This window comes from Electrophorus electricus, chromosome 4 (assembly GCF_041902795.1).
Source record: "Electrophorus electricus isolate QZ-2024a chromosome 4, ASM4190279v1, whole genome shotgun sequence".
NCBI lineage: Eukaryota > Metazoa > Chordata > Actinopteri > Gymnotiformes > Gymnotidae > Electrophorus > Electrophorus electricus.
Genome location: NC_137500.1, coordinates 36,015,001 through 36,037,395, shown reverse-complemented (window position 1 = coordinate 36,037,395; position 22,395 = coordinate 36,015,001). Strand labels below are relative to the sequence as shown.

The window sequence follows — 22,395 nt, the reverse complement described above, 5'->3', positions numbered from 1 at the left end:
TCATTTCCCCTGGTCAGTCACAAGGACACAAAATTTGACGATAGGGCAGACAAGTCAGGAATGAATATCAGACAGAGATATAAGCCATCTATTGAAGGTGAACATAGCATGGCGCATTGGGGCAGTTAATTCCTGTTTCCAACAACAAAGCATGATGCAGCAGCCAGCAAGTGGAATGAAGGGTGGTGCTCTGAGACTCGGTGAGATGATCGGAGAAGTTCCACTCTGGTGCTCAGCAGGAGTAGAGGGATTGGCGGTATGACCTAGTTCATCCTGTGACATGCAGGGGTCAGACAGTCACGGAGGGGGTAGCCTGTGACACTCGGCTGCATTTGTGTATGAATGGTGAGCCACTGAATGCCTCTTCTAGAGTGTCTTCAGTCCAAATGCTATCTTTCCCCGCTTGACAATCACTTGGGAAGCAGAATGTGTGTACTTTTTTAAGTAAACACTTTTCAGTCCCTTAGCAAGCACTAGGTTTTCTTTTTGTTAACATAAATGCATTCTCTTCTACTCAAGGACTACAGAGCCTAATTTTAGGTCTCAGGAAAATGATAGGAGTGGACTGTTAACAATTTGCTTACATTAGAAAATCGTTTAAATTGATTTATATACCAAAAGGGGGACATGCAAAGCTTGCTCTTGGTGAGATTCTGAATTTGTGTACATAAGAAGAATAGCCGATGAGATGAGTCTGTGAAAGTAATTATGTACCTTTAAATGTGAGATAACCTGTTTATTGCATCTGCTATCAGTGCAGGTGCATACAATTGCTCCTTTGTTTTCAACGCCTGACGTCGAGCCGTTAGCTGTAAACGATCATTTGACTGCCATAAAGCACTCTGTAATTCAGGTGCTTTTGTCAACGTTATAATGAAATAAAAAGATGAATATTGGTTTAGGAACAAAAGGCGTTAAAAGACATGAGATCACTGCTGGTAATTACTGTAGGTCAAGCTGTCATTATTTTCTCATTGAAAATACTGTAGTCATTCTCTACTTCAATCCAGATGTGATTTTTAGAAATTAATTTTAAAGGTTGTAGCTGTTCTGTAATTTTAAAATGGGATTTTTAGAAACTAGATTAATTCGGCAAAACACTGCAAAACATGGATTTAAACTGTGTCTTTAGGGTTAAAACATTTGATAAATTCCTTGTATGTAATTTATCTCAATATAAGGTAACACTGGGTAACATTAATGCCATAATAAAAAGGTAGCATATGTTATTAACTTGACAGTTAAGAAATTCTAAACAATCATTTCATCAGTGTTTTAATTTGAATTTTATTTCAACTTCAGATGCATCCTTTATCCTTGTACAATGTACAACACATCTGTTTAATTTAGCGGATCTTATTTTGTGTGCACACGGAGCATTGGTTAATCACTGACAGAAATAGGTCTAATAAATTACCTTTATCTTTTTAATGAACTGAGATTAATTATGGTCCCAAGGTCTGGCCTGGGAATGGAGCAGTCTCTTTTAGCTAACACTATGGGAATGAATAATTAACAAGTGATTTTATTAGATGGTTTTGACACTGATCTTAATGAAAAGGGAAATGGTATCTGTGTATTTCGGTATGCTATATTTGCTAAATTCTCATTAACACAATCTGCAGTGAATTGTGTACATTGCTGTCCAAAACACAGATTATTTAATTAGCATTTGTTGTTTTTTATTGTCCTTTATGCTACTTCTTGGTAAAATCGTCATGCTCCTGGAATAACCGAATTCCCATGAACTCTTGGTAACAAAACAATTATAATAATTAACAATTATAACAATAATAGCTCAGAATGTAATCATTAATAAACGCTCATATGTAAGAGATATTAATTGCACTTGATGTTTGATATATCCATTGCAATTGTTTGGACAGATTGATAGATTGTTTTCACTTTCATTGTTACACTTAACAGTGATTAGTGGAAAAACAACCCATCAAATTTCCCGTGCTTATGACATTGCACTCATAATAAAGGAAAATTAGCCTTACGATATGGCAATCCAAATAAGAGTACATTTCAAATACATTAGAGTTTACAGTACGGGACAGTTGTGGAAACGTTTATTCTGTTTGCGTTTTATAATCATGATAAGCTAAACTACATGTGCGATGGGAAGTTTAACTTAATGTGTCTTAATTGGTGTAACACGTGAATTGACGTGTAGATACCGTGTTGAGTTCGGTTACTTTCTGTGAGAAATCTCCGACCTCATCGCACCTGGGCGACCGCGGAGAGGAAAAGGTCGAGCTGTTAATCATTCCACTTCATCAAGGTCATTGAGAGCGGTGCTGCCCAAATCGTATTTCCGCTTTGGACAGCAATGAAATCTTCAAGAGCGCAATTTTGTGAGTTTAAAATGCATTTAGCCTACGTTCTACTGCCAATTAAGTCGACCGACACTGTAATGTCATTTTCCGATGTGCTTCTTAGAAAACAAAAAGAGCTGCTATTTAGATTAATACTATTAAATAAGGATTGTATTATGTCAAATATCTGCGTTAAAGTGAAAGTTATCTGTAGCCTAACAGTAATTCAATAGCATTTATCGAGAGATAATTAAATAGGCTAAACAACATTACGGACTACGTAAGGCTGATTAGGCCTCTAGTGACTTTATCAAATAAAAATATATTCGATTATTTTTACATTTTCTTGGCTTATTACATTTGGCTATTTTTGGCTTTTAGTCATTGGCTTGCTTTTTATTCATACCTTTTATTATTTGTAAAAATATATATATAATAATAATTGTTTCCTTCTAATCTTTTTTTTTTTTTAATTCCAAGTACTTTAAATTGGTTATTATTTTGTAGATTACAAAATACGTGTGCGAAAAATCCATTTAATTCCACAATATCTTTCGTATTGCTGAATGGCAGAAGTCGGTATCTTTTGGATTAGACAAGGGTTCGACTACATTGTCATAAGCAGATACTAACTGAGACTCATCTTAAATGGTGTGAGGGACTCCAGAGCAGTAAATGTGCGGGTAATTAGTTAATTAGAAAACGCTGGTGGGGTCGGCACTCTCGGGTCAGCGCGATCAGCCAATCAGAGCCTGTTCGGAGCACCTTGCCGGGAACGCGAGGGGGTCCAAAAGTCGAAGACTATACCGACGTTTGGCATTTACGCGTCGCTGTGCCCTAGTGAGCGGTCACATAAGGAGAAGTTATGATGGACTCATAAGACAGAACTTAGTATATATATATATATATATATATATATATTTTACTGAATCGCATTTATGGTCAGCTAACCTCTAGCCTTATGTTTATTTATAAGTAGCGATGATTAGATGAGCATTTCTATTTATTTATATACGTCCAGTCTAAAAATTAACAAACGTAGCCTGCGGTTTAAAACAAATAACCTGCAGAATTACAAAACATTTGACTGATAGAAATTTGAGCCCATGGATAAGTCTAAGAACTTTCGAATCGATGCTTTACTGGCGGAGGAATCGCAACGGATAATTCGGGACGGTTCTCCGCGCAGTGATCCAGACGAAACCAAGCCCTTGATATGCAAACGGCCAGAAAATTCTCCTCTTCGAGGTAGTTCGGGTGCAGTCCAGCAGCAAACAGGAATCGTACCCAAACCCGGCTTGCTGAACATCTCCCATCCGGGACTAACTTCTTTATCCCAAGGAACGATGCCAGGAATGTATCCCGCGCCTATGTACTCTATTACGGCTCTAGGAGCGCAGCATCCCGCTTTCACGTACTCCGGATTTACGCAGCCCTATCCGGAGCACCTGAAAGCAGCGGCCATCGCGGGACAGTTCCCCTTAGAGCACTGGTTACGGGCCGGAATAATGATGCCTCGACTTGCAGATTTTAATGGTAAGTGCACATAATGTTCCTGAAGAAACACCGTGTTCATAGTGTGTTTTTTTTCTTCTTTTAAATAATAATTATTATTTATTATTATTGTTGTTGTTGTTGTTGTTGTTGTTTTTGTTACGATATTTTGGTGGAACTCAATAAATATTGATTTGCAAGAGGTATTTCTGCTTGATTATTTTTTCCCAACGTGTGGACTTTTTTTTGGAGCTATAATAGGAATTTGGTAAAGAAAAAATATTTTTAAAACGATTATTAGCTTTTCACAGTTAAACGTATCACAAGATAAAAAAGCCAAAGTGATAAATCTAAATTAAGCAAAACAGGATATTTTGTAAACTCTAAGCACAATCTCAGCTGAATAGTAATTAGTCATTTACAGATGACTTGGTTGTTCTTTCCCTTGGGCCACTGTGAGCCGTCCTTCATTTCTTCAGAGACCTTCATCTGTTTCCAGTTTTGTTTGTATCAAGAAAGTAGTAACAAATAACCATACAGGGAATAGAAAAATGTATTCTCTCCCTCACACTGACTTGCTGACCTCCTGTAGGGGCCACCTGTATTATCTACCATAACTGAATCAGTGTTTACCACTAATGGAATTTAAATGTAAGCTTTTTACTTTTAGTCCTTTACTTTTGTCATGAATGATAGCAACATTAAAATGACCCCTCTGACAGAATACTATAAAGAAACACTAACTTTACCGGCAGAAGTATAGGTGGTTTTTCTTGGAAGTATTTATTGATTTTTATATTGAGTGAATGGTTCTTTCTGTTGCTTTACTGTAGTACTAAAGTAGTGGGCCTATCTTTGGTTCCTTTCCTTATGATAACAGGATGAAGGTGGCAGTTAGTATGTTTTCCTTTTTTGTAGTGTAGATTTTTTAAAATGTTGTTTTTTTTTCTCTCTCTCTCCCCTCTCTGCCTGTTGTCTTCATAGGGTCACCCCAGTCAGGAGTCATGGGCAAGTGCCGAAGACCTCGCACTGCCTTCACCAGCCAGCAGCTTCTGGAGCTGGAAAACCAGTTCAAAGTGAACAAGTACCTGTCCCGACCCAAGCGCTTTGAAGTGGCCACCTCACTAATGCTGACTGAAACACAGGTGAGCATGTGGCTAACCACACACCGCCACACCCGATCCATCATCTCTGCCAGCAATGCTTTCCTTACCTATTAAACACCCCATGCGATGTTGGGACTTTGTCTTTGACTAGACCGTGCCTCAGATAGGAACCGATGACACTTCATGATTGGAGGCTGTTGCATGAAATTGTGTGCAGGTTAAGATCTGGTTCCAGAACCGGCGCATGAAGTGGAAACGCAGCCGCAAAGCCAAAGAGCAGGCGCCGCAGCTGGAGGCCGACAGCGGCAAGCGAGCCGGCAAAGCCGGAGACGGCCGCCGCTGCAGCGCCCACGACGATGACGAGGAGCTGGAAGAGGAAGAGGAAGAGGACGAAGGGTTTGGAGGGCCCCTAAGTACTGCAGTGGGTCTCTCGCATGCCGCAGACTTTCTCCAACACAGTTCTGAACTAAGTTACAGCTCTCATGGGTCTTATTCAGACGACGACCTGGAGGAGATTGGCGTGGACAGGAAACTTGGAGTTGGGCTATGAAGAAATGACGGCGGCTACTGCAGATCACAGTCCTGAATATCCTGTATAGTGTAATAGCTTGATGCATCAGTAGCCTTTATCAGAGATGCCATTCTTGCAGTGGCTGATGTCATTCATCAAAATCACTTATACAGTCCACGTGACAGCCTTTGCAGGCTGTCATAAGGCCAATGATGGCATACTGTAAGTATTGATTCTCCACTTAGTGTGCACTTAATTCCCTGGAAGCCAGCTTATAAAATGCTAGTTTGTCCCAAATAGCAATATTTCGTGCTGTAAAAAAAAGTCTATGTTCTCAGGCAAGCATTTTGGAATAGGAAAACTGTGTGAGAAGTAGGACTAAATTTCTACTGAATGCCAAATGCTTACTTTTGTATTGCATAGACTCTGATCTGTACTGAAAAGTGAACAAAACAGCATGTGTATAACTACACTGTATTCATGCGAGGATTACGGTGTAATGCTAAGCTTTTGTTACTCAGCCTTTTTCTCACTGAACCCATGCATTGACTGAATAACACAGCAGAACTGGTAAATCCTCAACAACAGCAAAATGAAAAAAAAAAAAGTTACAGAAAAAGTTGAGCAATGTGTTATTTAGTCAGTAGTCTGTCATGTTTGTTATTGGTGTTGTCCTTTATGATATTTATGTATTATAGATTATATCTAATTTATTCATGGTAAAACAAAGCAGTAATTATTCTGTAACTGACAAATGTCTGTTAAATTAAAAGCAAAATAAACAGAAGAAACACAAAATTAGACTCCATTTATGCTGCTAATGTTATTTCTTTTTTAAGATGAGCTATTGTCTCCTTTATACTTGTACACTTTGCATTGCATTATGAATGTGTTTTGCCTAGAAACCAGTGTCATGCGGTTTCAGGGTTGTAAATTCCTTTTCTCCTGTTTAACCTCCAGCTGACAACGATAGTGATTAAAACACTGAGCAACCTGCAATGCATTATTATGAGCAATCCGCCTGTTATTTATTGCCATGGCTCTCAAATCTGAATTACTCAGGCAGGTTTACTGATAGACAAATAATTAAGTTAATGAAGAGAAAGTGAAATAATCAGTTCCTTATGCTAATGTCACAAGCCCATTTAATTTGTGGAAAAATACTTCTGGGTCGAAAGGGACTTTATTGGTTCTTGGATAGAGTTTGGATGTTTGTGTAACTGCGAGACGAGGAGATGCAACAAATTGAATCCTTTATGTTTGCTAGCGGTAAGGATTAGATGCGTTTTACTGGTGCAAGCATTAAGCTACTCTGTCTTGCCAAGACAAAACAATCAAGCAAATTGAATTAGAAAATAACATTTCTCAAGGACACGCCGGCCCTCGCGCACCAACGGCTGTGTGTTTGTAAATGTCCTTCGCCTGCTTCCGTCGTTTCCATGGAGATCAGTCACCACTCTTATCAGACAAACTAGCAAAAGGTAGCTAAAGCATAACAGCATCATTTCCATGTTGGGTGTAAATCGATCAACAAGGTAAGGCTAAATAAATACAACAACAAGGTAAGCATTGTAACACGCCTTTAGCTATCTTGAACTTGAGAAAAGGTTTTGCGTTAAGTGTCGCTAGGTAGATAACTAGCTAACGAGCTGCACTATCTACCTGATAGCTCTACCTAGCGTTACCTAACCTAACACTAACCTAAATCTAACCTAAAACTAACACTAAACCTGAGCAGAGGCGTGTACTAAACCAGCCCGCTAACATTAACTGGGAATAGTAGAAAATAAAGACTAACTTAACGTTTGCAACTCCTTTATAGAATGCTTAAACTTAGGCGTCCATATGTCATACAAAACTTGGTTCTTTTAAAAGTAATCATTGCAAATGCAAAACGTTACCTGCTTTATCAAACTTTAATTATATTTTAGGATACAACTACAGTGAACCTAACCTTTTGTGTTCTGATTTATTTCGTTCACCACCAGACATAAACAGTGGCTAGATCATGATCTGTGTTTGGTGTATTTCAGCATTGGCAGCCAAACAAACGGCCTCATTATGTACTAAACACCTTGGGAAACGGAGAATCCAAAAAGTGGTAGGTTTAAAGAAATGAAGTTATTAAGTATAAGGAACCAGATAAATAAATTAATTAGATAAACTTGTTAGTTAAGTTTGTCAGAGAAACTAGTTACATTTGTGAAAGAAAGCAATGGAATAAGCCTCTCTGTGTTAAATGTTTTGCCCATCAGGATAAGTTCCTCAGAATTTGTTGCAATGTTGGCTGATGTTCCAAGGAACTCTCTAAATGATGGGATTCCATGGAAAAGCAAAAATGGAATCCGTGGAAAGGTAAAAAAAAAAAAAAAAAAAAAAAAGCTGTTGTACAGTGATAGTGTTCTCACCAGATTTGACATTAAAAAAATTAAGGTTTTATATATATATTACTTTCTGCTTCTGTTGTCACAGTCTTTTGCTTTTGATCAAATGTGTGACTATATACAATACATTCAACAATTTGCTTGCAAAACTTTATTTGGGTATTTGGGATATACTGCCCTCTAGTGATAAAGGTCACTGTTGATTTGTTTATTTGAACTTTTAAAAAATAGTTTTATTTAAATTTGCACTTGTGCATTGAAATTTACACTTAGCTTCCAACTTTTTGAATTTTCACTCATAGTATATTCATTCAACTGCGTTGTGTGAAGTTGTAGGTTAACACAAGAACAGACTAACATGATTCAGTATTTGCTTTATTACCTGGCATAATGTTCTATAACTAAATGCTTTCAGTTTTCCTTATGCACCACCTATGGGTTAAGGTTAAAAAGGCTATAGACAATTATTAATTAATAATTAATATTCATTTAAAGTAAAAAAAATAATAATCCAGGGTTGCTTATAGGTTGTTTTTGTGATTTGCAGGTTCCTGGTGTGCATGGATCAGAGGTGCCACGGAAAAAAGCCTCCAAACAGAGCTGCTTCTTGGGGGTGGAGACCTCGCCTGAGCTGGTCTGGGAGGGCTGGCAGCTAGGAGCAGAATATTCCAAATTGCTAACCCTTAAAAATATCCATGGAAAACTTCAGAAATTGAGTTTCAGGTTAGTCTAGAATGTCAGTATGTATTCTGGCAGTACAAGCAGTCCTATATTGTGGCTGTCATTGTGTTTTCCTAGTGATCTCACATTGGTGTGGAGATGTTTGATTGTATCACCACTTTATATTGACTTCAGCACTGAAGTAAGCTCCAGTACCTTAGACTCATGGGTAATAAACTCTTTCGTTACGTGGTTTGCTCCTTTGCTGCACTACAGGACTATGCTTTAGACTTCTTCCTTCTTTTTCAGACCTCCTGTATCAAAATTCTTCACCACACTGTTTCCTCAGACCATCGTTCTGAGTACTGGAACGTCTTTTTCCCTGCCAGTTACATTTCGTCCCCTCCAAAAGGTACTTCACCCATCCTGAATCCCTTTTGCTTTACCTTTGTAATATAACTGTTGTGCCACCTGGACTTATTATCCATTCGCACGGTGATGTTGCATTTGTGTCCATTAGTGTAATCACTGTTCCCGTGCCCCCTTCCCTTACAGTGCGAGTATGTGGACAGTATAGAGTTCCAGTGTAAAGAGGGCACATTCCAGGTGTTGCTGCGTGCGGTGTTGCCGCATCACGCCCTGGAGCTGCCAGACGCAGTGCAGCTGCCTCCCTGCGCTGTCCGCCACAGCTCGGGCACGGGCTTCCTCTTGCGCAACGTCAGGTACAGAGATCACTGCTGTGAACTCTGCTGTGAATGCAGCCCACAAAAGCACTTCGCGTGTCACGTTAATTCAGCATTACGTTCGAGAGACCATCGGTGTCCCTGAGGTGTCTTACGGCTGTCTGAACACGTCGCATGTCAATGTGCGTTGGACAGTGTGTCTCTCTGCGTGTTGAACGAACCTGGCCCTGCTGTTGCCCCATAGCAAGCTGCGGACTGGTTTCCAGTGGGCTGTGGAGCCTCCGTTCGAGCTGTCTCCTGTCCGTGGCATTCTGGAGCCCGGAGGCGAGTGCAAGGTGACCGCTACGTTCAAACCCGACCAAGCGCTGGTGTACCAGGCAGAGGCTTCCTGCACATTCGGGGAGGATGGCGAGAGCAGATGCACCATGTATCTGCGCGGACTGTGTGGGTTTAGTCAGCTTATCAAGCCTACATTACTGTATAATGAATACATATTTAAATTAGATGGTTGTAATGTAATTAGATGGTTGCCTGAGTACATATTTCTAAGAGGAACCTGAGACAGCACTCTGTAATACTTTTCCTCTATGTTATCTTTAGCCAAGTACCCTCACCTGCAGATCATCTCCCCTGACCAGGAGGACGGTTGTGGGCTGCTTGAATTTGGCAGCGTGGCAATTGGGAGCTCTTCGGAAAAGCAGTTCGAGATCTGCAATCCCTCTTCAGTGAGTCACCCTGAAGCGGCTCATCTGTCTACGTGAACATCTGTGTAAATACCCGTTCAGTTTGACACTGTGCGTCTTTTCGCACGGGCAGGTGAGCGCCTGCTTCTCTCTAGCTCTGATGCGAAGGGCCGCCCTTGTGGAGTCCGTGTTTCAGTGCGACGTGTGGGAGGGGCAGGTGGCAGCGCACTCGGCACTGAGGGTGCCCGTGTGCTTCACCCCGCTCGCCGTAGACAGCGCCAGTGCGGACTACCTCAGCCTCACCTGTCTTGGGGCTGTGAGCAGATGCCTGCTCAAAGTCACTGGCTCATGCATAGGTGACATACACGGGGGGAGCCCGAGGGAAACACTCAGATCACAAACTGTCGCAACATATCTAGCTCTTCTATCCATAGTATATCCCGTTCAGTTAGCATAGGACATAACACTAGTGAATAAATAATGCTACAGAAAAACGGCTGACTTGAGCAGATGAGTATCTTTTTTGTAATGCCTGCAGGTCCGGACGTGTCTTTGAGTTCCTCTCTGGTGGATTTTGGCTGTGTGGAAGAGGGAGGAGAGGCCGTGTCCATTATACACATCATAAACTCCTCTACAGTACTAGCCTATTACCAGTTTGACATGGATCCTGGCAGCCATAGTGTCTTCAGTGTTGACCAGCTGAGTGGCAATTTGCCAGCCAATAGTAGCCTCACTTTGCGACTGACGTTCCGCCCCCGTTATCCAATTGCCTATCACAAGAGATCAGCTTGCCTTATACTACACAGGGTATGTCAGAGCCATGGTTTTTAATTTATGTCCTATTTCTTTATGGCTGCTACTAACGTGTTGTTTTTAATTATTGATTATTCTATTTTCCATACAAGTCATATGGGAAGGAGTCTTTTGAGATGTAATTTGTCATCTGTCATATGGGCATGAAGTGTCTTCAGTTCTCTCATAATCCCAATCATGTATCATGGCATGTACGTCTTACAGTTACATTACGTTTCTGTGTTGATAAATGACAGTATGTTTCGCTTTTTGAAGGATCCTCTTTTTTTGGACTTGATTGGCACCTGTCACTCAGAAGAACTAAAGCCGACCATTTTGCACTCCAGACACCTTCGTGTGTACAGACAGAATCTGCTCCGTGGCCTCACTTGCTACCCTCCTGATATACTCAGTGCTATGCTCGCTGAAGACAAGCTACAGCTGGACGAAAGTGGGTCCTTACTGCTTAACGAGGTGTGTGCCGGCGTTTGGGCCGTTGTACAGAACAACCACATAAACCATTCAAACAACATCCAATAGAAAAATGATCATGTTACCGTAATAACAGACCAGGAACAAAAGCCATATAACAGCTTGGAATGTGACCTGCTGCTCCAGGAGACGTCCAGGGCCGCTGTTTCGCTCAGAAGCCCCATGGAGGAGTATTTCCACCCCGGCTGGGTAGACGAGGCGGAGACGGGCCCCGATGAAGGCGGCGAGCCGCGGCGCTTCCCAACGCCCCACGTCACGGTGCATCCCTCCGAGCTGCACTTTGACCCAGGCCTTGCGTCGCAGTCGGTCTCCATCACCAACCGCACCAAGGGCAAGCTCAGCCTGCTGTGGACCCCCTCGGCCGACTCCCCATTCTCCGTTACTCCTCTCAACTGCGACCTGAGCCCACTGAAGTCCACCGCTTTCCGAGTTACATACGCGCCCAAGCAGCACAACACCTTCCACGCAGCACAGCTCGAGTGCTTTGCTCTCTACAAGGTAAAGTTCTGACACAGCGGTGGAACCATCTTGGGTTGGGTTTACTTCTCCGCCGGTGTGTAGTAAACTCTCGGACATTTGGATGTCTGTGCAGTTTCGCGTTTTGATTAGCTATCGCCTGTGTATGTTATCAGAACATGCATGCTGGTTTGCTACATATGCGTGTCTCTGTATGACGTCCCTATATTGTGAGTGAGTGAGTAGACATGTTTAGATCATTTTGGACTGTCCGTGGGTGGCAGGTCCTCTGTGACCACCGGCAGACGGACGAGCAGACTCTGTGCCCACCCTGGTGCCTTACAGTCAGGGTGAGCGCTCACTCCTTCCAGCCTGGAAATGAGCACTTCATCCCCCACTTCTCTCTGCTGCGCCCTCATGTGGTGAGTCAGGGGAACATGGTTTCTTTCTAAGAGATCACAGCCGCACTTTCAGTACACATGTAGTATATAGGTCTGAACAATGTTAAATATGACAAAGATTATGTTTGGAATTACATGTTTAATGTAATGCTTTCAAAATTTCCTGAAAGTCGCACAGACCCAGCCTGATATGAGACTTTTTTTTCTTCTTGTCTGTTCTCCAGACATTTCCGGCTTTAAGTCAGGTTTCCTATCGGAGTGTCCTCCTGCAGAACACAGGAGATCTTCCCCTCATTTTCAGACTGGACTCAGAGGAGTGTCCTGCTGTGCGTGTGCAGCCCTCTAGTGGCTTGGTATCACCTGGCAGCCATCAGATCCTCACTCTTAGATCCACTCCTTCTGAAGATCACCCTCCCAGTTTCCCACTCACGCTGCATTTTAATGCTAACCCCAGACACACGCAGGTATAGTCAGACTATCTATAAAAGAGCTGGCATTGAACATAGGCTTTCTGAGTATTAACAGTCCGTCGTAACAGTCTGCACTGCAGTGTTTGGTTCTGCAGCTTGCCCTGGTTTCCTTGAGCTTTCCTCTGTGTTTAGACACTGAGGGTGGCAAGTGTGGCAGAGAAGCCACGTGTGGTTCTGGATGGCGGTGGGCGCCTGTTCTTCACGTCCACAGCAGTGGGCTCCCTCTCCACCAGAACTCTGAGGGTCAGGAACCTGAGCAGAGTGCCAGTACAATTCCACTGGAAAGTGTGTGGCTCAGATCGCAAAGTTCTCTCTGTACAGCCAGACGCAAGCCTGCTGCAGCCAAATGAATCCCGGGTGAGGGAGCGTGTTCCTGTGTGCCTGCTTCGCATGTAATGGTGTGACACTTCAGACTCTTTGATTAGCAGATCTGTTTAATCAGCGGTTTAATTATACTGTTTAATTAGTGGTTTTGTTGCGGGTCAGGTCCAGACGTGGTCCTTCACTCCTCTAGAGGAGATGATGTACATTATGAAGGCCACTTTAACCTTCTGGCCTGCACAGACACCAGACTGCAAGAGGTCCCGTCTCTCCCTTGAAGTGATGGGTGCGGCGGCCAAAGCTTCCATAGAGGTGCATATTACGCAGGGATTATATTAATGCTAACATTTTCACATTTATGTTTATTTAATACAGGTCATATAATTATTAAAGGAATTGCCACCAGTTCCTTTGTGTGTGGCCCATATTTTTGCATAGGTACTATGTGTTCAGCATGTGAGGCATGTGCGTGTGGTCCTTATTTGTGATCTTGTGCTTGTGATTCAAGGCCAGTCCGTCCGTCCTGGATCTGGGTGAGGTGCTGGTTGGGGACTGTAAGTTGTTTGAGGTTCGGCTGCTCAACAGCAGCTCCTGTGCCATCAGCTTCTCTTTGAGTGTCCTGCAGACAGTCAGTGTACGAGGCTCCCGTGAGGACACGCACAAAGACCCTGTCGGTAGGAGAGCGCTAAAAAGTGCTGACAAAGGAGAAATGTTCAGTCTGTCAGTTCGAGGGCATGGCCTTACAAATGTTTATGGTCTGAACTTTGCAATATGTAGTGTGTGTACAGGATCAGATGTCATGGATACACTGACTATGGCTCCGTCCATGCGCCTGTGTTCTCTGTTTTGCAGTTCTGGAGCTGGAAAGCATGCAGGGCACCATCCCATCTCGCTGCAGGCTGCCGATCTCGTCCACGGTGAGGCCGACTCGCAGGGCCCGCTACTGCTGGACCATCAGCTACCGGACCCTCAGTGCCTCCGGTACTGTACAGGCCAAATAACTCATTCAGAACTCAATCTGGGACGGCGTTCATTATGTTTTACGTCATGGAATTGCTTTCGCTGTTAGTTTCTCCTGCGTAAAATGCCAGTATTGCTTCATCAGCTTGTGCTAAGATACGCTCCTTCTGCTTGGGATTTGTTTACCAAGACGGGACCTACTAGGTAGCGCACAGATACCCTACTGTCTGAATTCACTTCCTACAGATCATGCAGCCGGTTTTGATAGGTGTCAAAGGGCTGTGTTAAGTGTTTCCTCTCTCCGTCCCACCGCCCTCGACCGGCGGCCCCCTCTTATCCCCCAGGCTCGGTGGTGGGAGAGCCCCGTTCTCTGTGCCAAGTGCAGGCGGAGGCAGTATACCCCACGCTGGAGGTGACGGACGCCCGGAGCAGCGGAGGCGTGGAGGGTCTGAGCAAGCTGCAGCTCTGGGGGCTCTTCTCCCTTGACCTGCTCAACGCCTACCTGTGTAGCGACCCCAGCCCAGCCGAGCTCACCTACAGAGTGCCCACCAGGCACAGGTAACCCCTTATCCAGCCGCTACCTGAAACCAGACCCCAGGGAGCAGCGGAGCTTCTCATTCTATGCCGACTTCATACCCGCACACCGCTCGTTCCACGGAGACACGTACGGAGCCGTGCACTTTTGTGCTGTGTCCCCTGCAGTTTTCGCCGCTGCCCGCCCGTCTTCACCTCCGTCGTGCTGGACTTTAACTTCAGTGCCGCTCCGCTGGGCGCAGACCCTTCCAGTTTCCTGCTCATGTTTGAGAACACTGGGAACATCCCGGTGGAGTGGTGGGTAACAACACTCGCTGTCTGCCTGTCTCGATGCCTGTCTGCTTCTTTCCTCATTCATCCCTAAATCTGGGAGCACAGGATGTCCTGCAACGGAACGGAAATGGATTCTTCAGTCTTCTTGGAGACCTACAGTAATGTAGCGCAGCAGCGGAGGTATGGGAAAACGTTCCAGCAAACGAATTCCGCCCTGCCTCCTTCTCTGCCAGGTCATTCCTGTTCCCAGAGGACCAGCAGATTGAGCTGGAGTACTGGGCTGAGAGCGGAGAGTTCACCTCCACCGAGCTCCATCAGATGAAAGTGCAGGACAACAGACTGTTCTCCATCACCCCGTGCTCTGGCAGACTGAACCCTGGCCAGCAGAGGGCAGTGCGGTTTACATACAGGTCGAGCAGCAACACCGAACAGCTTAATGTTTTTCTAATACTGCTCTAATACTGCTAATATGCTGAGACTAAGCGTTCGTCTTTCTCAGGCATTACTTTACCGGAACATATCGGCTTCCTGTGCTGCTGAAACTCTCTCATGGCAGAGAGATATTGGTAAGAGCAGAATTGCTTGCTATGGAATCTAACTTGCAGCACACATGCTGTTTGTGCTTTTTCTGTTTACTTGCTCTCTAACTTGGGAAGTTTTAGTCTCGTGGTTTTTCTCGCCAGCTAAACTTTGTGGGCGTAACGGTGGAGAGAGATAGACACTACCTGCACTTCGCCTCCGCTCGGCACATGTTTGCTCCTGTGGCCGTTGGAGGATTCCACCCCCCCACACAGGTCTGTGTCTCCTCCAGGTGGTCTCCTCCTCCTACCACTACACCTTGGTTCACATTAGTACACAGCGGACGGCGTTTAAAGAATGGTTCCACTTCGGCTTGAAGTTCCCCTAACCTTTCTGAGGAACACAGAAAAAATAGAAGTGTTATTCACGTACCTCTGCAGTTTTCTTGGGAGTTTTTATTTATTGTTAATGCCAGCTAGTAATTTGTGCGTGTGTGTGCGTCTGCGTGGGTGCATGCATGTGTGTGCGTGTCTGTGTGTGTGTGTGTGTGTGTGTGTGTGTGTGTGTGTGTGTGTGTGTGTGTGTAGGTGTATGAGCTGTACAATGGTGGAGCTCTTCCAGTGAGGTACCATGTGGACACCTCCCCGCTGGAACAGCTGCAGGAGGAGAACTTCAGCCACCCCGTCTTGCATTGTCTGAATCCAGACGGAGAGGTGCAGCCTGGCCGCTCGGCCACACTGGAGTGGCTCTTCTCGCCCCTGGAGGCCAAAACCTATAGCGTTAGTCCCTCTACCAGTCATTCCTCTACAGGCAACGCCTCATCCACACTGGTTTGGCCATTTGTACAAGAGAATGTTTGTTTGATAAGAGATGTTTTTATGTTCAATGGATAAATTGCAGTGGAGCTCAAGGGTTATTTTAGACATTATATTCCCATTATCAGAAACCACTGGTCACATATCGCCATGCAAATTATGTCATGGCTTCCCCTGCTGGGGACAGAATAGCTAACATAAACAGTAGCAATCATAGCAATCATACCAGTTGCACAGTTGGCTCTGCCTATGACAAAACATAAGATGGATTACAGCAACTAAATTGCACAAATCCTATATCACACAAATATGCGGCTGTTCAAAGTTAGAGGTGTGCTATTTGATAGTTTCCATAGCTCCCCCTATCTCAGACCTGAGGTCAGCTTAGCCCAGCCTCCTCCCATCTTGTACAACGCAATGGATCAGTAACCAGGAAAAGACAGACAGGGAAGACAGGGCTCTTAGTGGTGTGCCACAACAATACAGTACTTTGCAGGAAGACACACAACTGAGGGGCATAAATACACTGAGGTTAGACACTTTACATCCAAACAGCTGCAGACAATAACAAACTCAGGTTTGTTTGCTCTGACAGTGAAGAGTGGGGTGTGAACAAAGTTCTAACACGAACGGAAACACGTGGCGGGACTGAGAGGAAAACAAACCAGACAGACAGCGGGGAAGCTCCTGGAGAACATAACACAGGGCCCCCTTCATGGCAGGTTAACTGCCCCGCATGATGTCGTGATACCACCTGTACTTAAATCCACCCAACAGTCTAAGAGCATAGATGTAATACCCTGTATGATCACTGTAGGTTCTTTGGAGATTCTCCAGTATTTTATTAAGGCACTGCTCAGTGACCGGCATTTTTCCAGGTGGACGTCCCTGTTTACGTGCTTCAAGGTGACTGTACGCTGCTGACATTCGAGGGCAGTGGTTTTGACCAGAGAGACACGGTGCCCTTTCAACTCCACGGCGGACACCTTGGTGTGGCCTGCACCCAGAAAGTGCCCGCACCTGGACAGGTGAAGGAGAAACATAAGAAAAGCCAATGCAACGTTCATCTTAACCTGCAAGTATTGCAGCGTGGCATCGCGTTAATGTACCATGTACTGGTTATGAATTACCAACTTGCATGATTGCTTTTTGACTTTCTGTGGTCTTTATTAGGCATATAGGCAGATATGTTTTCCCCCACTTTTGTCTGTGTGTGTGTGTGTGTGTGTGTGTGTGTGTGTGTGTGTTTGTAGGTGGTGTTCCTGTCAGAGGAGGCAGTGTCGTTCGGTGATATTCCGGTCTGCTCTCGAAGCACACGTATCCTGTTTCTGACCAACATTTCCCACACTGACAGCATCCAGTACTTATGGAACCTGAAAGAGCAAGAAAAAAAACAGGTTTTCAAAACGTGACGCTTCAAAGCGACATTCATTCCCGTGTGTCCTTACAGGTTACCTGTATGTGTCTGTTGTTCTTTAGGGGTGTTGGTGTGTGTATGTGTGTGTGTGGGTGTGTGTGTGTGTGTGTGTGTGTGTGTGTGTGTGTGTGTGTGTGTGTGTGTGTGTGTGTGGTCTGTGTAGGCGGTGCAGATCCAGCCAGTGAGTGGATCTCTGGCTGCAGGAGAGAGTGTTCTCTGCATCCTCACTATTCTTACCTCAGGCAGCCCCGCCTTCTACCAGCAAGACCTCATCTGTGAGGTGAGTAACCTCAGTAAGTAAATGTGTGTCAAACCCCACTCTAAACACAGAGGGCTTTTAATGAAAGTGAACTATGCTCATAAAACATTTTTTTTTCATGTGTTTACCAGGTAACTCCAGAGGAGGCTGTAGTTAAGTATCATATGGACCTACAGCAGTGGGAGTTGGAAAGAGAAAGAGAAAAACATGAATTTACCATAACTGAGAAGGATGTGACCCAGGCAAACCCACAGAAGAGACGCACACAGGTCTTTTTCTCTGTCTCACCCACATGCAGTATCACATACATTCAGTTATTTCAGGAAAATAAAATGCCCTGTTTTTCACTCAGGCATGCATGGCAAGCAAACGGAAAACCTTCACTGCAACTCGAAAATACAAGGTACAACATACCGAAGCTGCGTTAAAAAAATACCGTAAAAGTAGAAAAGAAAGTAGAAAAGTATGTGTAACGATTTTATACGTATATAAAAAAGGTTCTTCAGTAGATGTTGTTAACTGAGTGCAGTACAGGACAGCCACGTTTACCAGCCCGCGATGGCCTGGCTCTGTCATAGATGCCGCCGCCCATTCGCAGCAGAAGCAGCAGCATTGTAGCCAGCGGGGCCAATGGGACGGCCAGGCGGGTGGACAGGAGGAGCCAGCCCCGGCCTCCCCGCCCCGCCCTGCTCCACCTGGGGGTGACGGCTCGCTCACACTCCCTGCTGGAGTACCAAGCCCACTTCCCCTCGCACTTCCACAAATATCACATCTCTAGGTGTGTGTAGTCTGTCTTTCTCTTCCGTGGCACACGTTAGCAGAATATTCTTCTTTATGGGACTTTATAAGATCTTGAAGGCTATCTTAAATGTTAGAAGCTGTGGCAGAGTCGCAGAGAATAGTCGCTGGAGAGCTTTAGACCTGTTCGGCTCCGCTGAGACCGCACATGTTCAGTGATGCATGTTCAAAATGTCCGAACGCCACTGCAGGTCTATACAGCCACAGCTTTCGCAGTGTGCAACTGGTGAGAACAGGCTCTCCTTCACACATATGCCGCCGCTCAGCCCCGGCCCAGAGAGAGACATCCTTACATACATACTCACATCTCTGCTCAGGTAGACACACGCACACTTATTTAGCTATTTTTCATCCTGGGCATTTTTGTCCAAAGAAAATACTGAACAGTAGGCCTGAAGAGAGGATTGTGTTTTTCCCAGGACTCTTCTGGATGACCGGGAGTTCCACCAGGCTCTGCGGAGTGCAGGTTCAGAGCGGGTGCCCTACTTCACCCAGCTCCGCCCTCCTGCCCTGCCTCCCTCCCGCACTCTGTCCGCGTCCGCTACGCTCGGCCCCTGGATGGCAGAAGGGGCCTGCTCCTCAGAGCCCACACCAGCTCCACGTCACACAGAGAGTGCCAGCACCGCGGTGGAGCTGGAGTCGGGGACACAGAACCACCGGGAGCTGCAGCGAGAGCTCAGAACCATGGTGCAGGAATCCATCCACAGGTGAGGTGTGCTTAAAATGAATCATAAGCAAAATTTATGATATCAAAATGTTAAAAAAGCTAAATTTATTTATATAGCACTTGTCACAAAGCAGCTTTACAAATGTTCAAGTCCACGCCCCCAGTGAGCAAGCCAAGGGCAACATTTATATTTTGTTAACATGGAGGTTGAAGCTAAAGAAAAACTTATTTTTACATAAGCTAGATAAATATTTGAAGTTTGTCATCTTAGACGATCTTGTCTTTGAACCTTGTACCTCTGTCCCCTATCTCTCTCTCTCACACACTCTCTCACACTCTCACACTGTAATACTGCAGGAGTCCAGAGTTCGGTGACCTGCTGGAGGAAATCCTGCTCAACACGCTCCAGAATCTAATGATGGAGGCTTTTCTGGGGGAGCTGGTTCTGACGGCCCGGCCCCGCATCATTGCCCTCCCACCCAGGTCACCCACCCACTCATTCACACACTCCTTTACTCTCACTGCCTGGCCAACTCGCACATTCCGGGTGACGTTCCGGGCACATTCCATAGTTTGTGCATTCCAGGTGACAGGGTCACTTAGGCTTGAGTTTTATTTTGTGTGTGGTCAGTTTTAGAAATCGGAACATTTGAGCTTTAGAAGCTGTTTACATTAGAACTTAAAGATTTGTCTCTGTGTCTATGCAGGAGAAACAGCCTTGCCCCCAGAGCACAGTCCAGGGGCCTTGTGGCACCCGAGGAAGGCAGGGATGGATGGCGCCCCCTGGAGACGAGCCAGGGCCCCTACATGCCCATCTCAGCCCTGCTCTCAAACCTCGAGTCTCATCAGCACTGAGCTGCTCCCCACAGTCACCATTTACAATACAATTAAAATCAGTATATTTTTAATGAATCAGATTCTTAATAAATTATTTTATTAAATAATTAAAACTGACATATTGCTGATTGAATTCATGACAGATTTGTAGTAACGATATATAAAATATTATCTGAAATAAATAGCAATTATGGCAGAATAAATTGGTACTGTATTTGATACACGTGGCCAAAAATGAACTTGTCATTATCTACATAAAGTAGGCTAAAATATGTAGGTTGATTGTTAGTTTATAGATCTGTACATACATATGACTGATACTGTCAAAGTACAGTACAGTGCATCTTACATTCCTGCTTTTAACTTGCATCATCTAAATAATTTTAATGATGGTATAAGGAGATACACTGAAGATATGGAATATTTTTTTTGTGTGTTGGGGGCGGGGGTAGAACCTGTGCATCTGTGCTTAGTGTAGTAAATTGTTAAACTGTTCACACTGGAAGAGACACATTATCAAGTTAAGGAGGGTGACACTGCACTGAAAGAAGACTGGCCAAATTCCTGGTCTGGTATGGTTTAGGGGGCTGTAGAATTAGGCCAGTACTGGGAGCTCTAAATTTCTGAGAAGTTGAAGGCATTCATAATGTTAGACAGTTCAATCTTGTGGAAAGGGACGCCAAATGGGTGCGTATTACACTGTGTGCTGTCACACTGCTGAAAATGAAGGGGACAGAGCTTTATTATGGTAAGTAGCAGAGGTTTCGGGCTTTTACTGGTGAGTCATGGCATTGCACTGATGCCACAGCGGATGCTTTTAAAAACTATAGTTTATTATGTAGTGGAGAGTTCAAGTTCAGAAAGTGACTGTACAACATTGAATAAACTTTCAGTAAAAGACATTTGACAATTATTTAAATTATTCCAAGACCATTATTTGTGCAACTAATATACAAAATGCTGCTGTGCTGTTAATGAAAGTAACTTTCCTATGAGCAGCCTGGCTGCCTTTGGTACAGTGATAGTGGGTTTGTGAAAGGCTCCGTCCTTAGTCTCCCAGTAATAGCAGTGGATCCTGTGGATCCAGTGCCTTTACATGTCTGCTTCTCTCACTGAGTCAGACATGGGACTGCAGGCATTCATTATGAAGAGAAACCAGGTGAATAAAGACTCACTCTCACACCCACATTTTAATGGACAGTCCAGTTCAAGAACTGATCAAGCTGTGTGTGTGTGTGTGTGTGTCTATCTTCTGGCACTTTCTACCCAAAGCAGAACTTGTTGAATTTGTACCTAATGTGAGGCATGGAGCAGACCTCTGGTTGACCATGCCTCTACACTGCGTACAGCACTAACGTCCAATCAATTCCAGTCTCCTTAATACAATCATTCAATCGGCACTACTGTCCTGAATCAGTGCAAATCGACCTGGACAAGGGGCTCATTTATTCCTCAAGTATTATTGGACTTGCTCTAACACATATGGAGCTGTACAATTGCAATGCTGAAGGCAGAAACTAGTTTACATTTTGCAAGTGCCCTGTATTTAACTTCCGATCATTCTTCATCTTGACTTATTGATGAAGGCACGCTTAGTGATCTAGAATGGCAGCATCCAGGTGGAATTAATGTTCCATTGTGGGTATTTATTTACATTTAGCTGACACTTTTATGCAAAGCAACTTACAATTATGAGTGAGTACAACTTGAGCAACTGAGGGTTAAGGGTCTTGCTCAGGGGCCCAACAGTGGTGACTTGGTAGTGGTGGGACTTGAACCGGCAACCTTCCGATTACAAGTCAAGTACATTTTTTAACTTGTGCGGGAGCATTTGAGGTACTGATTAGACACATTAGATTCATGCCTGTTAGGTGTGGATGACAGTGGGCAGATTTCTCTCTGTCTTTCTCATTCCTTCCTCTACCTTTGACGTTGTTTCCATGTTTCTTGGGGTCAGACTTATGTTACAGGTGGGTGAATGGGGGAAAAGACTTGTGTGTGCCCATTCATTGACGTGTGCTCATAGAGAGGTGTGCTGATGCTGGAGGAAGAGCCTGCTACTCTTTGGAGAGCCTTTACTCTGCTCTGCTCTTTCCAGTACTTTCTATCAGTGCCCCCCCCAATCTCGTCTGCTTCTACTCCCTGTGCACACATAACTGCATTCTTAGCACGTATCACCCCTTTCAGATCTCATCTAAGAAACTTTTTTTACCTGCACTTTGTGCTCAGCAGTTTAAACTTGTGAATATGGGGACCATATGGTACACATCAAGGATGCCTTGTGATTCACTCAAAATATATGAAGTTTGACTGTTTTTAATCAGTTTTTCATGAGTGCGCTGATGTTATCCCAGGTTCCCAGTAGGAGGTGGACTCATTGCTGGCTGTAAATAAGCAGAGTTCTGAGTGATGGGGAGAATCTAGAGAGAGCCAGAGCGCTGTTGCACTCTGTGGGGTAGGAGTCTGGCCTCTTTCCCTGCAGACTGGAACCCAATGACAGAGACCTCTTCATGGTAAGCCATGTTTCACAGTGATTAACTTC

At 44.4% G+C, this 22,395-nt stretch overlaps 2 protein-coding genes across 6 annotated transcripts; both read left to right on the top strand.

Annotated features, from left to right (window-relative positions):
• Window positions 1–3,266: 3,266 nt before the first annotated feature.
• mnx2a (motor neuron and pancreas homeobox 2a) lies at window positions 3,267–6,424 on the top strand. The gene is made up of 3 exons (XM_027021116.3): window positions 3,267–3,857; window positions 4,800–4,960; window positions 5,139–6,424. Exons 1-3 carry the CDS (start codon window positions 3,428–3,430, stop codon window positions 5,469–5,471), a joined length of 924 nt encoding a protein of 307 aa, XP_026876917.1. The 5' UTR covers window positions 3,267–3,427; the 3' UTR covers window positions 5,472–6,424.
• A 440-nt stretch (window positions 6,425–6,864) lies between these two features.
• cfap65 (cilia and flagella associated protein 65) lies at window positions 6,865–20,086 on the top strand. Of its 5 annotated transcripts, none has more exons than XM_035535775.2 (34): window positions 6,865–6,967; window positions 7,466–7,533; window positions 7,688–7,787; window positions 8,364–8,539; window positions 8,786–8,888; window positions 9,032–9,198; window positions 9,404–9,603; window positions 9,760–9,884; window positions 9,976–10,198; window positions 10,381–10,649; window positions 10,911–11,108; window positions 11,253–11,624; window positions 11,867–12,004; window positions 12,208–12,447; window positions 12,586–12,810; window positions 12,940–13,086; window positions 13,283–13,448; window positions 13,627–13,755; window positions 14,079–14,292; window positions 14,437–14,565; window positions 14,775–14,951; window positions 15,041–15,107; window positions 15,225–15,335; window positions 15,648–15,839; window positions 16,754–16,903; window positions 17,129–17,272; window positions 17,456–17,572; window positions 17,683–17,820; window positions 17,904–17,954; window positions 18,130–18,329; window positions 18,541–18,666; window positions 18,769–19,056; window positions 19,374–19,499; window positions 19,724–20,074. In XM_035535775.2, exons 3-34 carry the CDS (start codon window positions 7,713–7,715, stop codon window positions 19,869–19,871), a joined length of 5,331 nt encoding a protein of 1,776 aa, XP_035391668.2. In that variant the 5' UTR covers window positions 6,865–6,967; window positions 7,466–7,533; window positions 7,688–7,712; the 3' UTR covers window positions 19,872–20,074. The 5 variants fall into 5 exon arrangements, with proteins under 5 accessions (XP_035391668.2, XP_081569658.1, XP_081569660.1 ...); XM_081713531.1 differs by having other exon boundaries at window positions 6,882–6,994; XM_081713532.1 differs by lacking the exon at window positions 18,541–18,666 and having other exon boundaries at window positions 19,724–20,086.
• The last annotated feature ends 2,309 nt before the right edge of the window (window positions 20,087–22,395 follow it).